Consider the following 18029-nt stretch of genomic DNA (forward strand, 5'->3'; position numbering starts at 1 on the left):
ATTACAAAATATATAATACGGGGAGTTGAGGACTAACAAATATTTCAACAATCCTTGATTTAGAACTTAAATGCTGAAAAAAAATAATAATAAAAAAAAAAGGCTGTAGTAGAAGAGGTGCTCTAGTAGAATAGGATTCTCATGTGTCCTATTTACCTCCAGAGATGCCTTCCTGTTTCCCAGTTAAGTTCCCATGCTTAATGTTCTGCCTCTGCATGTACCAAGCACACATCAACTTGCTGGGGCTGAGAACAAGTTAACAATTAATTTCAAGATTTTCAGCAAAGATATTCCCTCTGCATGTTTCAACTTAAGCATCATAATGGTAAAAATACTCACATTAAGTACAATGAATATTTTCTTTAATAAGACACACGAAATGGAAGAGTGATTGGTGTACTATTCTTCTGATTCGCCTAATGAAAAGTCACTGAATAAAACTCCTGAGCAGTTGTTAGAGCAGAGATTTGATTCACATTTCTTTCCTGCCTTCAAGCTAAGAGCTCTTATCATTCAGTCATAGAAGAATGTTCTCCTTCTCTGAATAGAAATTCAAGCAATCTTGAATTTTCTCCTGAAAATATGGAAAAAGCCTCTAGCCCAGTCCAACCTATTGGCTAGCATTTTAAACCTCTTAGCCTAGAAGTTCAGAGGAATCCAAGGTCTTTCACACCAAGTAAACACATACATGCAGTAAGTTTCACTTTGTTTGGTGTTCTTTTTTTTTTTTTTTTCCTTTTCTTTTCTTCTTTTTTTTTTTTTAATGGTGATTGCTATGATGTGCAAAACTAGATGAAGATATCTCAAGATGAGGAAGGAGCTATATTTTAGATACAGATGATTATGCAGAAACTTGTGGGGCTCGGGCATATTTGTCTATTGCCCATCTCAGTTATCTGTGCATTCAGCATGTCTGCTGTTGTGAATCTTATGCTGTGGCATGCAAGGTTAAGGTGTTTAAATAAAAATTAAGTATCATCATAACAGCTTGATCTAAACTCAGATTTCTCACTGCTACTAAAATATATAAAATGTACTGTAGAAAGTTTACCTTAGATCTCCGTTCATGCATCATTGCAGAGACAATCAAGCCTACGAGTATCTTTAAACCACTGTTATACTGTGTTATGTTTTGAAAAAAAAGAGACTAAAAAAGAGGAGAAAACTTAAGTGGCCGGTAGACGGAAAGCTGATCACCACTAACTGTCTGACTGAGTAGAATGAAAGGAAAGCAAGAAAGGAAAGCAGACTGAAAACAAAACCAAAAGAAAACAACAACAAAAACCACCATGATTATGAACAAGAAGCTGTGCTGAGAAGGAATTTATAAAGCTGCAACATGGGTGCAGCAAAACCTTTCAACAGGCTTGAGGAATTTTACTGTGTTTAACTGTTATGCAAGCCAAGTTCAAAAAGAAGGTATTGAAAAGCTTATAGGTGGAGCTCTTATAGGCACATCAGGATCAGTTTACTGTAATCTAATCTGAAATTAGTGTTTTTCTTTCTGTATTCTTCCCAAATTGAGTGTAACCCTGTTCAGAAATGGTCTTTTCTCAAGCTACCCTACAAAAGCGAACTTACTCTTTTGGATACAATGGGGAGCATGTCCAAGCAAGCACCTCTGTGTTTTTAGAAGCACTGTTTACTCCGAGTAGTTTTATTGTCAGTATAGTTTCCCTTGGAAGAGCCTTTATTCGCAGAGGAAAGTTGATTCTAAATGAAAATCAAAAAAAAAGAAAAATAAAAAATTTAGCATTGTTACCACAATTGACATCTTTTCCCGTTTTTCTATATATTGACATATATTGACATATATTAAGCTATAAATTATGAGAGTGCAACTCTGAAGGAAAATGCAACTGATAGATCCTTTCAACACACCAGCTACATGTTTATAAATATTGCCAGACACTAACTTGGGTGATAGTACTTGAGAAGGGGCAAAGAATAATTCATTCACTTCACTGGTAACCACTAGAGCTGACAAAGGCAGGAAAAGCCTAGTTAAATTCTTGCTTAAGAATTATCTTATCAATCAATGAAGGGTTAATTCAGCATAAGTACCTCCCCTAAGGGTGAACTGTAAACCAATAATTAGTTATTTGCTGGCTTGTGTCTTCAAAGGAAAACAAAGCTTAAGAAACTAGAAGTTGTGCTCTGGGTAGGGTATGATAATAATTCTTGTGTTCACATGTGCTTCAGTGGAGTGATATTTTTCAAGCACAATCTAAAAGCAGATTTTGTCTTAACAGGAATGAATGATTCTTTTTTTTTTAATGGAAAAAAAATCAGATATGAGTGTTTATCTCAACTTCATATTGAAGCAAAATTGATTGGTCGTTTAATTTGTATATATAGATTAAATGATTGACTTAAAAACATAACTTAGAGCAAGTCTAATAAATGAGAAACTTTCATGCTATATGGAAAAATCATGTCACTATCCAGACATGTGTAAATCTATTTTCTTTTTCCTGAAGAGAATGTCTATAGTGGATGGAGCCTTTCCATTTTTTTTTCCATGTTTATTCAGTAAAAACTTAAATTTCTCAAGGAGAAAATGAGATTAACTTTTTTTTTTTTTTTTTGTATAAACAAAATCAATATAAGGGGCTAAAGGCTAAAACAATTATTTTGCATTGACAGCATAAGCATTAAGAAAACAAAAGGTCTGCATAAAATTGAATTTAAAAAAAGAAGATAAATTTAAATAATACAGACTCCATTTAATTTTCACATATTCAATCTAAATGGCCAGAACAATACAGCTTTCAGCATTAAGAAAAAAAAGCATAGTCATGTAGTAAACAAATGTAGAAATTGTTATTTAAAAAGTATCAAAGCCTGAAAAGCATAAGGATTATGGGTAGCAAAAATATGACAAGGTAACAGTAAAATGTAAAATTAACATAAGATTTTTCTCCTACTTTTGTCACTCCACATCTGTCATAATTCTACTGGCTTCAGAAAAGTTTGCTTGAAAGCACTGAAGAGTTGAAAAAAAAACATTTGGTTTCAGCTGAAAGTCTCAAGCATGCTATATTTGCATGAGTGTCAGGATTTCATATGATCAATCCTAAACATTTTGGAAATTATTCAGATTTGCATACCTCTCTGAATTTAAAAAAAAAAAAAAAAAAAAAAGACAGCGATTTCCAACTCTTTGTAATTAACATGAATAGAATTGAGAAGCGATTCTAAATTGACTTCCCACATGTCCCTATTTATAGCTTTCAACTCTGCTTCCTGTCTCATGCCCCCTTCCTCACCCATAATTGGAAAAAAAAACTTATGGAAAACTATTACATGTCATGGATGGTTTGTTCTGCCTTTTTTCATTTAGAGGCCAAAAGCTCTGTCCATATTTCATAATACCTTTTGACAGTGTTACACAACGTTAAAGCATCATTAGTATTTTCTGTGATGAGAAACAAATAAAAGCCAAGACATGCATCATCTAATACAGAAATTTGATAGCACTCCCTGTGAATACGGAGAAATTAAAAAAACTGATAATATCCTTCTCCTTGCAGAAAGCAAATGCTTGTCAGAGACTCCCTAGGACACAATATATAGCACTACCAGACATACATGTATGCACACGGAAAAAGCAAAGCAAAAGTTAGGAATCCCAAGACTTAAACCATGGGCCAAAGATTAGCAAAATTTCCCTTCCAGTGGCATGTGATATACAGAGAAGGGGAGTATCTGTACCATTTAAGACTTTTTTTTTTTTTTTTTTTTTTAAGACGTCTAAGCCTACCCTGTTAGTATTATACTTTCTGACTGCATGAGGCTGAGACAGAGATGACTCAGAGGAAACAGGAAATGGAAAAGCATGAATGAACAATTTCAGCAGTAGAGAACAGAGAAGCTACTCACTGAGAAAGTGCTGTTTACAGATGTTAGATAAAGTTATACAGCTGTTTTCAAAGGCTAAGAACCTAACATCATAAGAGCACTCAACACTGAAGAGCTCTGGGGCACTCTGGTCTTTGCCCTGAGAAAGTATAAACAAGATAGACAAGCCAAACAAAATATGGGGAAAAAGGAAATCCAAAGCCAAGAAGGTGATGAATGGTAGGCTTAATGTTAATTCCATATTTCATGTCTGTAGGTTTAACATAAATTACTGAGGATGGAAAAAGAAAGGAGGTGGTGGAATGAGGAGATTAAGAGCCAGTTAAGAAAAAAAGTAAGAAAATAATTGAGAGACCTAAGCCATTTAAAAACGAAGTTGATGAGAAAGTAGAGGGGGCAATTTTGGACTGTGCACATTATTAACTAGATAGTATCAGCCTGTTCAAACTTTGCACCAATGTGATACCATTTTTTCAAAGATAACACACACGTTCTACAAGAAAAAATAGACTTCTAAAAAGAACAAAGACAAAAGACACAAATTGAGGCATCCTCCTTAAGTATCAAATCATTCCTACTTTTTCTGAGAACATTCTAAGAAGGACAAAAAATGATAAAAGACATCACCAAAAGATCATGTTCAAACACACACACACACAAAAGAAACAACTACCAACTTCAGACAGTAATAGGTTAAAGCAGTGTAAAACACAAACTAAATACGTGAAAATCAGCAAATAAAACAAGCCTTATCTTTTATTGAAACACTCTTCCTAGATTCCAATTATCAAAACACTGCTCTCCATTTTCTTTTGCCTTGTTTATTCAGTCCTAATCAGGACTCATTTTGAATTTGCTAGTTTTATTTTTTGGCCTGATTGATGCCTAACTGTTCAGTGAATAGGTGACTTCCTAACGTAATGGAAGCTCTTCTTGGTAACCTTTTACCACATTCATTTTCAATGGCTGTGACCAACTGAAAATAGCTTATAGATTAGAATGAAAGTAGCACTTTAACAACTCAGGACAAGAAATCTTATAAGAAGGAAATCATCTTCTCTGTGAATTTCTGAACGTATTCCCTTCTGTTTCAGAAAGTGACTTTAAAGCTAAAATATAGTGAACACAGTTACAGTTTTAGTGATGCAGATTTCCTACAACAACAAATGGTGCCACTTGATGACGTATAAAAACCAATGGCAGCAATACTTACTTCATTAAAATATTCTATTCTTAATCCATTCCAGCTCAAATTCTTGCAAAAAAAGTGCTAACGAGTGTTTATATACATATATTTATTATATGAAATACAAACCAGCCTGTTCTTGAGTATGTTTTAATTTATGCTAGTTAGGCACATAACACATTCAATGCTAAAATGGCACCACCTCTACAGTTCCTCCTCTCTGTATGTTTCAGATTATTCTGAATATATAATCTGAATGATATATATATGTTACATGCCACATGCTACATGCTATATATAAAATGCAATTATAATCAGTATTCTGTCCAGTTTGGTGCTGTTTGTTGTTTCTCTTGTTTTGAGAGTTAGCAACACCAATAGCAAAACACAATTTTCCATTATACAACTGTGATAACTATTTCACATTTAGTATAAATTAAAACCAAAACCACAAACATTTCCTTTCCTGTGCCTGTTGTCATACAGAAAAGATCTTGTCACCTTACTATCCTGATTAATATTTGGATACAGTTCCAAAGTCACACTGTATTAAGCACAACTCAGTACAGCTGTCAGCTCCCTTCTTTATGAAAAAAAAAAAAACATTTGATTTTGCTGTTAAGTGTTGTGTGAGTTTTAAAGTAAGAACATGTGTGTTATAAGCACCTGTTTCTGAATAAAATCTGCCCTGTCAAGCAAGCAATATTCTGGTGGATCAAAGACCAGGAGGGAAAACTCAAGATGTAAGACTATCGGCTGGCTTAAAGCACCCCATCTGACCTTTGCATTTTGGCTAAAAATAGCAGCTGTTTGCAAATCCAGTTCCAGATACAAGCTAAAACATACTAAAATCATGTCACATCTGACTGCCTAGATTCTCAGCTTGTGCTTCTGGATCTCATTAAGTCTAAGAAACCTTCCCTTACGATCTGAGGCTTACAGAAATCTAGGCTAACCATTTCTATGTGGAAAGGTGGAAGGAAACATGGAAAAACCTGCCAGACAGATATACATTTGTGGTTTTATAATTTGGAATTTGATTCAGATTTTGAAAATGATTTTTGAAACTCATGCAACAATAAAAAAAGTAAAAAGGTGCATTTGTGAACTAATACTACTAAGTTTCATGCAATTCTAGATCTTGTTTCTGGTGTTAAGAGCTTCTTACAAGTACCTATGAAAGAATTTGGTGTGCATGGTTAACTGTTTTTCCATTAAGCTCTTTGCTGGAATTGCAGACATTTAGTATGGATTTTGCAGAAGGAGAGGTTTAAACAGAAATAATGAAGCTTTCATCTGATTTCCTTGTGTTTTCACAGAAATGGAAGAAGAGCAGAGTTCCAGTCATGTCTGAAGAATTTATTTTTATTCTATTGCCTTGTATTTTGCTTTACAAGGAGGTTGTGTGTAACAGGCTTTCCAGAAAGGAATCAGCCACGTTTTAAAAGCCAAAAGTACTCATAAACAATATAGTCCTTCCTCTATATTTGAATTATATCTGTCCATATGTACCAAAACAAAGAATTTGACTAAAACATGGGTAAAAGTGAAAATTGCTACAGAGCAAATGGGAACAATCCAACTTTTTCAACACAAAGACAGCAGTTCGTTCCCAGTCATACAAAAGAGTAAGGGTTCAACACAAACTTTATGGACTCAACTGAGGTATCAAAGAAGATAGTAGGCCCCAAATTAACTATTTGCAGACATATTTCCAGACATATATATATATATGCAAATATGTCTGCAAATAGATGTATGCAGAAATGCACCCATTTTATTTCTTAACAGTAGGGCATTCATACTAAGCTTCTCTCATCTGTTCAGGCGTGTTGTGTAAGAAGGCAACAAAAACTATTAAGATAGAAATGCAATGGGTTTGACGTAAAACTGTCTTGCTCCATTAGACCAGCTTAAAACTGATTAATATTTTAGAGGAAGGCAAAAAAAAAAAAAAGTAAATGGATTATACATTTTATATTCAATTATAATGTAACAAAGCACCTTTTAGATTAATTGTACTCTTTGTTCAATTACAATGTAATCAAGCTACTTTCAGATTTAGAATACAATGGCAATATAAAATATAAAAATTTTGAAAGACTAAATATAAAAATGTCATGCTCAGAAATCCAGAGAACGTTACCAAAATGTAAAAATATAAACAAAAAGCCTACTTCTTTCCAACCTATTGCAAATATGCCTTTTGTCATTCCATTGCCTAAACTGAATGCTATTTAAGTTTGTGCCTTGCTTTTCAATTGAGTTATTTTCCTCAAAGCAGACAGGCACATGGCAGGCAATTGGCAGCCTTTATTCTAAAATTCTATTCTCTTAAACGAAAGGTCCTCAATTTAAAACCAGACTGCTTACATAAAAATCAACAGCCACGGTCCTTTCTAAACAAAGAATTAAAGAAATGTTACAATAAGTTCTCAAGCTGGATTGCATATCTATTTAGAGGTGGATCCAAAGTGCAAAGTCCTCACAAGACAACCAAAATATAGGCTCTTGTACCTCCTTTCAGTTTCAGCATTTTCCCAAAGCCAGCAGTGCTGAACAAAAGCTATTCTCAGACCAGCTGAGTTTAGTTTATTCTCAGACCAGACTTAGCTTAGTGCTATTGCTCTTCCCTTTGCCTATCCCATTCCTTTCCCACTCCTACCTCCCTAAATTTCTCTGAATTCTGTGGGGTTTAATTTGCACAGAAGATACATAATAAAAATGTGGGCCTTTGTTCTGTTTTGTTTTAAATTAACATTCAGTTGGTAAAATCTTCAGAAAAGCATACATCAAACATGGACCAAAACTTACTTCTCATTCCACTCTGCCAGGAAAAAGAAGGATCTTTTAACTGGTATACGTTTGCAAATCTTCACTTGACATATTGTCTTCCCAGCGTAGGTCAGTGAACAGGAAAAAGAAAAAACTTTGTAACTACAAAGAGAAAGGGAAAAAAAGATTAACTGCAATGTAATATGTCCAGCATGGTTTACCATTGCTAAACAGTTCATAAAAGGCTAACTGTTCATTAGGGCTATCTGTTCATAAACTTGTGAGTGCCTGTTCTTATGTAGCAAGAGAATAAAAAATAAAGAATCTCATTTTAATGTTTTATTTTTAAAAATCTACACTTTAATGTTCAGAGTTCAAGAAAAGTCTTCAAGATACCTTAAATTCTGGTCCAGATTTTTGGCATTAACTTTTTTTTTTTCTCCTCACTATTGCAGTCAATGCAGTTGCATAAATTGCATTATTGCAGTTTAGACATAAGGTTTGAAGTGTTTCAACTTGGTCATCATATAACTTCAGTCAGCAAACTATTTACACTTACTTTTTTCAATCTGTAATAACAACAACAACCACCAAAACGAAAAAAAAAACATAATACAACAGGGTAATAATTAAGGGAATCTATACATTTATTGCAGAAGAAGCGTTAAAGACATCTGTGCTGGTATTTGTCACATACTTATCTGACTGGTTTCACAGTGTAATTCAGGTCTGCATCTACTTCTTGGTTTCATATTCTTCTTACTGAAATATTTATTTATTTATTTTTGGTCAAAATGAGAGGAATATTTTACAATCAACTAATGTTGTTAATTAGTCTTGTAACATCCAGATCCTCCTAAAATCCTAAAAAAATTGTCACACTCAGCTTTAGACCACATGCTGTATAAGAACGATGAACATGGGAAAGAAAATGGAGTCAAATCTGAAGAGCAAGTCTGAAGCATTTGCAGAGTCAAGCTTCCTGGCTTTGCCTTATTTACAAGCACTGTTGTTGATCTCTTCCAGAATGTTATAATAATTGTTAGAATTATTGTAGCAGATGTATTATTTTTTTTTAATGTGTAGTACCTATGAGGTATCTATGCAAAGAAAGGAAAAAAATACCAAGAGTAAGAAAAGCTTTTACTCTTAAATATGGCATCTATTTTCGAGAGTCCAAAGGCTAGAAACAATTGGAGTATAGTGAAGAAAATAATAGATTGTTTTACCATAAAGTGATTAAGCACTGCTGTTTAAACAGAATTATTGATACACAATATAGTGATATATCCCTGATTTACATACCCTAAGACCTAATCCTGGAAAGATTAATCTTTATGCAATGTTTAAGTTCAGAGTGCACATGCTTCAACATATATGTCTAAAATTGTTAGAGTGTCCAAAGGAGGGTAACAAAGATGGTAAAGGGTCTGGAGGGGAAGACATATCAGGAGTGGTTGGAGGACTTGGCTTGTTCAGCCTGGAGAAGAGCAGACTGAGGAGAAGCCACACTGTGGTCTAGAACTTCCTCAAGAGAGAAATGGAGGGGCAGGCACTGAGCTCTGCTCTCTGCTGACAGAGACAGTACCAAGGGAACAGCATGGAGCTGCGAAAGGAGAGGATCAGGATGGATATCGGGAAAAGTTTCTTCACTGAGAGGGTGGTGGGCGCTGGAACAGGCTCCCCAAGGAAGTAGTCACTACACTGAGCCTGCTGGAATTCAAGAAGTGTTTGGACAATGCTCTCAGACACATGACCTGTTTTTTTTTGTTTGTTTTTGTGTGGTCCTTTGGTGACCCAGAACTTGGACACGATGATCCTTGTGGGTCCCTTCCAACTCAGATATTCCCTGATTATTTGTAGAATGTTTTGCCTAGGTATCCTCCCTATCAGTTCAAAGGCATGGCACTCTAGTCTTGTCCCAAAGATCATTTTATATCATCCTGAAATAGAGAAGTATTTGAATTTTGGGCTATAGAAACAAATGCAGCCAAAGCTGATGCTAGCAATATTATGCCATTGGCATCAAATAGGGAACATCTGCTTAGGTTCTAAATGAGACAAAAGAACAAACTGATAACAGAAACAAGAAGGAATTAAAATACCATAAAGAAAGGGTTGCAACATTATTCTGCAACTGGTAAGGTCTGTACCTATTTTTTCAAGGAGAACATGAAGACTGGAATAGAGAAATTGAGAGCATAAATATAGAAATTGATAAAGTGCCAACCCACAAAAGTGAGCTTGAGAGGAATTTGTTGAGACACTAAAATGATTCTGTAAAACAAAGGTAGGTCCCCCTCCCTTATCCCAAACAATTAGAGGAAAAGCTGTTTATTACATACTTGAATGTATGAAGAAACAATGAGAGACAGATAGTCAGAGATGTCTAAATTCTAACATTTATATTGTATATATTATATTTATGCAAATAAATGTACTAAAATAATGTTATGATCAGCAGCAAGATCATAAAATCTGACCTTCTGGAGAGGGAAAAACAAGTGCTGTGACATGGTCAGCATGAAATTATACAGTACAGAAATAACCATGAGGAATGTGGGTATGAAGTTAGTAAAAGTATCTGAGGAAAGTAGGTGACATGGACTGCAGTCTATGTTAAGAAATTCATGTTATGTATGAATATTGGAAAGACTGGAAGGGAAGATTAAGGAAGAACATAGATTCTCATTTTCATATGCTTGAACATAGTGTTCAAGACATCAGTGGCATTTTAGGCCATATGTAATTTCACATTTTTCTGGTAAAACATAAAATGCAAGGGGAATGTTATAACCATCTGCAATATCAGGATAGTGATTGTAGTTCTCCATTTATTACATTAACTAATGCAAATTCTCACAGATTTTTATTAAACTGCTAATTACAGCTAATGCTGTATAGTACACTCTTTTGCTCACAGTCTAATGCAAATGATCCCAGTTTTTTAATCAGTCATTTGGAATTCAAGGTAAAGTGGGAGCAAGGGGAAAGTACTAATAAAAACTTGGAGAACAGCATTTTCAGTCATAAAAATAATGTAACCAGACTGTAGTGATCTCCCCTCTGATTTTACTGGAGTGGTAAGAGGAGAACGTCAGTTTTACATAGAGTAGAAAAAGCAGTTATTTGAAATGACAACTAATTTGAAAAAAAAAAAAAGCTGAAAAGAATATTTCAATCAGCCTTTTACTGAAGTTGTGACCCTTTTTGATTTCCTCTGACAGGTGGATATACCAGGTATGCTTGGACCCATAAACTGTACTTATTTTAATCAACATCTATAAAGAGGATTGTCAATACGCATGCCTTACTGAGTAATGTGGTTTGAATACACAATGAACAAAAATTGCTCATAAAGTCTCGTTCAGATTGGGTTTAACCAAGCACCCTCTGATTAACTTGGTAACCCTTCCAGTTACTTGTGCTGCAAAGGCCACACAAAGCCCCAAACCAAACTCTCTTGACATGCAATACACATACTCTCCTCTGTCCCTCTGAGCAAGCCAGTCACACACGCATTTGTACAGATACCCATCAAGGTTGACATTCTGACTTTGCCTGTTAACATCCTTCCATACTGGTCAAGAGCAACCATGTAGGCCACCTCTTCCATTCTCCTTCTATCAATGGGGCCTGGAAGTCTCGTACTTAGTCAACTTACGTTGGTGCTTTTTATGCTAAAAGAGTAGTGGAGATGCACCCACTTAGTTTCTAATGTTAATACAGGAGAATCACCAAAGCAACAGAGGTAAGCTAGCACCCGTTAAAAATACGTGATTGTGAGAGATGAGACAACAACCTTATTGTGAACACTTGCTAGATCTCCTCCTACCTGTTCACCCACACTTCTGGTATGTTATGGGCAGCATAAACCGTAAAGCTGAGCTGGGAATCGAGACTGATGTCTGCACATGAAGGGTTTTTAGGTATGCTGGCAAGCTGGAAATCTGTTTCAAAGCTGCTGCTGTAAACATGGATGAGACGAGAGATGGCCATGGAGAGCTCAGTCACAGCAGCCTCCATTAATGCTAAGAGGAGAGAGAGAAATAAATAAAGGTTAGCAATAGGTCAGTTGTGATGAAGCATGTTTATCTTAAACCATCAGTTATGGCTTTAAAATGCTTCCTAATAAAATTTAATTAAAATGATATAACCTACCAACTGAAGCCAATTAGCCATCTGTGCTTCTGAAACCAGCCTTAGCTCATTTCTGGTGTATCATTAGCAGTCTTTCATTACAGTGCCTTCAAATTAAGGCATTTTCCAAGTACGCCTTTTAAACTACAGCAAGTTAGCGTGTGCCTCAGATACATCATTTCAGCCTGTTAATTTTTGTGCTGGAAGAATTTGTATTATGTAAGCATTTTGTAATTTATGCAACTAAGTAGTTGCTTATTTCAAGGGAAATAGCAATGCTGCTGTAGAATGGAGAAAAGGCATGTACTTTCAAGAGATAGTAAGCAATATACTAGCTTATTCCTTATTTAAAAAAAAAAAAAAAAAAAAAGTACTTTCTTTTTCTCAGTCCAGTTTTACAATTCACTTAAGATTTCAGTATCAGACCTTGCAACAGAGTAGGCACTTTGCTAGCAGATGACATCAACTTAATATATATTAAACATGCCCTGTCTGATTCTGTACACGTTTTCTCCAGGTAAGACACAACAAATACCTGGTTGAAAAGAATTTGAATGGAAGGCTTAAGATTCTTATCTTTAAGATTCTCAAAGATATTTTGGAGAACTTGATTTTGACATTACTCTTTCTCACTTATTTTGAGTGAAAGGCTCACCCTCAAGATTTAGCTGAGGTGCTAAGGAATATGAATTAGACTACTGTCAGAAGAAAATGAATAAGAAAAAGGCAAAACATGAAAAGGCTGCAATGCCAAAACTGACCAGCTGAAGTTTCCATGCACCAATATTTTTGGTGTTGTTTCCTCTTGTTAACTGAAGAATCCTGTGAATTATCTTTTGAAAGAAACTTAAAAATCTGCTGTTGTCCTAGTACTAGTACACAAAATGTTTTTGCAACTGTTTTTTGTTTGTTTTGTTTTGTTTTGTTTTTGAGGACTGGGGGATTGTAGTTATACAAAAATTGGTCTTAGTTAACAGCTTGACTAAGCTGTCAGTCAACAACTTACAACTTGACAACTAGGTCTTAGTCAACAACTTGACTTTCAAGAAAACATATCAAGATGTAACACAGCAACAGCTTAAAATTAAAGAACCATGCTCAAAATTAAAAACAAAGCAGGAGAGGCTTGTGGAGATGAAATATATTCAATAAAAGCTCTTGACATTTTTCTATGCTCTGAAAACAAAAAGCGATCTTTCCAAAACAAAATTATAATGGCTTTGTCCCAGGGAAAGAAGGAAGGGTTTTCCATTTAATATAGGAAAGCTTTAAAATAAAGCTCCCATTTTCCTCCTTCCTCCTTTTTTTTTTTTTTTCTTATTTCTATTTTTCTTTGATAAATATTTTTATGACCAGATCTAGAAGTAACTATCAAATCCAAACTCAATCACTGATCTTTACACCCTCAAATGTAACGACAGCTTCATTTTGTTAAATATATCATCATCAAGGCATCTGTTTTCTACATTCACTCAAAAAGAGAAATTTCAGCAGTTCTGATAGAAAAGACTGTTGGATTCAATATCACCAGTTCATGGTGCATATTGGACTTTCAGGGATGGGCCCCAGAGAACTACGGATCAAGTTCCAAAAGCTGCTTATCATGTCTGATCTGGTGAAATCCTTGCCTGAAGTCACAAGGCTGTAGACAGTGTATAAACGTTCATTCATCAACTTTTGAGAAAGGCACACCAAGTGAATTTTATACCAGCATGCAGCCTTTTTCATACTCTAGATTGCAGTGAACCACAATGTTAAATCTCTATTAACTTGAATAATCTTATTCTTTATTTTCTGGGAAAACTATATACTGCAGAAAGGTGATAATGTCTCAGAATTAAGAAAAATAAACCACATTTAGCAGTCCAACATTAGTATTATTTTTCTGAGGACATCATATAGGGAACAGAACATGATCCATACTTACATGTAGCATGGATGAGTACTACTCTGTTCACAGCAATGGAATAATTTGGTCTACAGAGACAACACTGTTAATAGAACCAGTTATTGCAACACTAAATCAAGGCTTCAGATTTTGAATATACACTTTGACCTGAGTAGTCCATGGTGAATGACTTACATTAAACCTCTGTTAATCTTTTATTAAAGAGAAAAAATAAAGCTGTTTCTAAATAAATTAATAAGTAAAACTTTCACTTTGATATTATCTTATATCCTTTTCTCTTTTGTGGGAGTGAGAAGCTATAATGGAGAGAAGCAAAGCACCATTTGGCAGTCTTTTATGATACTTGAGGTAATAACTGTCACTTGGGGGAAGGAGGAAAACAGCAAAAAATATTAGCTGAAGTAACTGATTATTGCTCCTGCTGTTTGAGTTTGATCCTGCTTTCTTGAAGATAAGCATGAACACAAAAAAGAAACAGAAAAGAACAGCAAAATGGGAAATGTAGCCTGTCCTCTCAACTGTCAGTGCTGACTTCATTTGCAATTGTGCTGCAAAAAACATGCTTTTTAACTTCTCCTAGGTCTGGAAAAAACTGCCCTAGGTTAAGATGGTGATTTTACTTTACTTTTGACTTACAGGCTTGCAAATTTTTTCATGCATGCCATTTAGCCAGCTAAGCATAATGAAGTAAAAAGAGGGCAGGGAGCCAATGAGGTGGAAAAAAGAAACACTGGTAGTTTCACCTGGAATGCAGGTCTTACCTTCCAAGTGATTTTTACTTTTAGCCTCAGCAGGTGAAAATACCATCTGAATTCCTCTCAGGCTCAGTATCCTCAGGATGGGAGACCCCATGGTATTATCATGAAGGTGTTTGTGACTGAAGAAAGCTCTTGATCCCCAAAAGAACAGATGTGTGTAATGCTTTTATCCACTTCCTGGGCATGAGTTCTAGGTTCCAGCAGATCAGTTTTGGGCATTGCTCTTTTACTTTTTTTTTTTTTTTTTTTTAAATCAAACATAACCTTAATAACAGGCTTTGATATGAGATCTAGACTTTTTTGTTTTAACATGTTTGCCTAGCTTTAAATATTTTGCTGTCTTTTAGAAGTTTATTTAGTAGGTCTAGATGTAATGCACAGTGTGTTAATACATACATGAAATGTATATCAGTGCATGTAAATGAATTTTTGATTACTCTGGAAAACTTTGAATGTAGTCTTCTACACAGAATTACTAATGGCCTGGCAAGTTCTGACTTGCAATCAGTAAGTTGCAGTTTCTAATATTACATTACCAAAAGGATCCTACAATTGTTATGAAATTCAGGCGTGCCGAGAACAAACAGTAGTATAAGTATTTGCAGTTAAAAGTTTCCTGGCATAAATAAATAGGTGCAGAAAAGTAGAGTAAAAAGCTGAGAGATTCCTTTGCTTATACTCAAGAAATCAGATTTTCCTTGAGGAAGCTGCTGATTCGGTGAAGCCCAACCTTGAAAATATCATTAAGTACAGGAATGCTTTAACTCCTTTCCAGACAGGTTTTCTGGAACAGTGGGTGATTTCCAAGGTAGATGTTGATTAGTAACTACTAATTCCTTTTTGTATTCAACCATTTTTTTCCATTAGTAATGTTTAAGGGATAATGACTATATCCAAGAGAAAATAATCATATAAACTCCTTACCATCCAGCTGCTCCCTTCCACACCTGCATGTTCTCCCCATACTCCCCTGGTCCCCTTGCTGCTTAGCTTTTCTTAGCAGTTTACAAATAGAATTGCTGTTTCTTTGTTTGCTGTTTGTGAAACTGAATAATGGTGAAACAACAAGCCTGGCATTTGGAGTCCTTCATTTAAATCACATCTGTGTTTGAAATGCTGCTGCAATCTTTGTGGTTGGTTCACCTCTTTACCTCTCTGGGCAAATTGCAACAAGAGCAGCTAAAAGAGGGAATGAGAAAAAGTACATCTTAAATGGACACTTTTTTCCTCAAACAAAACAGACAGACGGCCATTCTGCAGCACACCTTGTCTCATCCTGAAATGCAGACGGCTGCCCCTTTGAGAGTGTCAGCGTAGTGCTCTGGTTACAGGATGCAGGCAGCCACGATGGGGTAGGGCAGGACCTGAGCCCAGGAGGTGTCACCACAGGGAACCCAACACAGACATTCATAAGAGGACAGACTCCTGCTCATCCCTTAGCCTGGGAGCAGCTCTGTAGTAATGCTAACAGTACTGAGGCAGTGATGCTAAGTGGATTTTATCCGAGGGATTAAATAAGGTAGGGTATATCATTTTGTCCATTACTGTTAATTAACCTACTTTTATGACAGTATATCATGCCAGACAACACTGTTTACACAATGAAAGATGACAAAGAACTGAAGCTTAAGGAAGGAGGAATGAAAATTACTAGAGTTGAGGAGAAAAGCCACACACAAAATTATTTTTTCAGGCTTTTAGGAAGTTCCTTATTTTCTCTTTTCTCTACATAAATAGTCAGGGTTAAGAAGAGCTAATAAAAATAACATTGTCATCACTACTATGATCACCACTAACTATAGTATGTTCTTTCATCTGGGAAATGCTATGTTTCATTTATATTTTTGTATCACTTAAATTTGTATTTAGCATAATTACCATGTAACTGAATACATAAACATCTGCAACATGCAAACTAAAACAGTTCACTAATACAAACAAACAGCAAAACATGTATTTTCTGATGACATCTTGAATTTTTAAAAAATAACACTTTACCTTTGTCTGGTGTTTCCACACATTGAAGTGTATTCTGGAAAGATAAAACCCAAGGGAAAAAGTAATCAGTTACTTCAGAAGAGAACAGATAGCACATAAAATGGTGTTAGGGACAGTACTCATGGGAAATAAAGTTGTTTGGGGTGAAAAAGGGGAATGTTGTTATGACAATACTGGTCATGACTGATGACCAGTATTACTTACCTACCTTCCATCTCTAGCCCCTGCTCCCTCTAGCAGCTCAGACAAGTTGCTCAGGATGGGATTTCTGGCAGTATTTAAGAACGTCAAAATACAAAGAAGCACTTAATCTGCATTTAAGGTGCATACACATCTTCAGCCTTTGCATTGGTTTTCTAGAGATAAGAAAACCCCATCCATTCTTTTGCATATCTTGTATAGACAAATACCACAACGCCTCGGCCTGCTCAGCCAGGTTTTTGGCCTCCTCTCCAAGCTGAGGAACACCAACTTCCTGCTCAGGGAGCCTATAGGCTGTTTTCCTGCAACAAATCAGCACAAACAGCTATGCCTTCAAAGGCCTTCAAGCAGACAGCTAACTAGGATTGACCAACAGGAAATACCAGGCACAGTGATCCACGGGTCATTTAGGCCCTGGCTGCCTAACCACAGCTCTTGATGCCTAACATCCAGGGCAGTACCTGGATTCTCGCTTCAGGTGCCCCAGTGCTGTGGATGGGAACTGCTGGGTGCTTATAGCCTCTGAAAGGTCAGGTAAGTTATGTAGCCTGAAATGTCCAGGCTAACTTTAAAGATTTTATTTTTATTTATTTATTTATTTATTTTTAAAGCTGCTCTACTAAATTCCCAAGTCCAATAGCTGCCACAGTCAGGCCTCGCTCCAGGCTTCTCAGACACTGGGTAAAAATAAAAGTTGCTACAGTGCACGTACTTGCCTCTCCATATAAGAAAATCTGCTGGCAGGACGTGGAGCTCAGCACCAAGCCAGCTTCGGCTCAAAAGCTTCCCCTGCTGGCAGCACAGTCAGCCCTATTTTTGTCTGGCTCCTACATCAGACTCTCATTTACCAAGGTGACATAGAAATATGTTAACTGAGGTGTGACTCAACCAGAGAGTCTGTCAAGGTAATTTGGTGCTTCAGTATGCCCACGGCTTGCACTATAAACCCATGTCCCCGCAAGGTTTATTATCCTTTACAGTCATTAATCCCTCTGCAACAGGTTGAGGATGCTACATATTAATACACATGTATTCAGCAAGAGGCATCTTAAAAATGGCATTTAATGTGGATGTGACATATGAAGTGCAATGCTCAAAGTATATCATCCCTCAGGTACCCATCTTGGAGTTGTCAGCAGTTGTCTGGTAAATATGAAGAGGAGTCAAATGCTTAGTTGAGGGGAGAAAAGCAACCTCTGTG

General features: G+C 35.8%; 1 protein-coding gene across 1 annotated transcript in view; it reads right to left on the reverse strand.

Annotated features, from left to right (window-relative positions):
* PIK3C2G (phosphatidylinositol-4-phosphate 3-kinase catalytic subunit type 2 gamma) overlaps positions 1-18029 on the reverse strand; it is a gene marked incomplete at both ends in the record, with an annotated part of 213796 nt that overhangs the window by 146798 nt on the left and 48969 nt on the right. The window contains 4 exons of the mRNA XM_084302863.1: positions 1582-1713; positions 7862-7984; positions 11658-11853; positions 16628-16661. Coding sequence (XP_084158989.1) covers positions 1582-1713; positions 7862-7984; positions 11658-11853; positions 16628-16661 — 485 coding nt within the window. The remainder of the gene's footprint in view (positions 1-1581; positions 1714-7861; positions 7985-11657; positions 11854-16627; positions 16662-18029) is intronic.

Source organism: Netta rufina (assembly GCF_964035555.1).
Source record: "Netta rufina genome assembly, chromosome: 1".
Classification (NCBI taxonomy): Eukaryota; Metazoa; Chordata; class Aves; order Anseriformes; family Anatidae; genus Netta; species Netta rufina.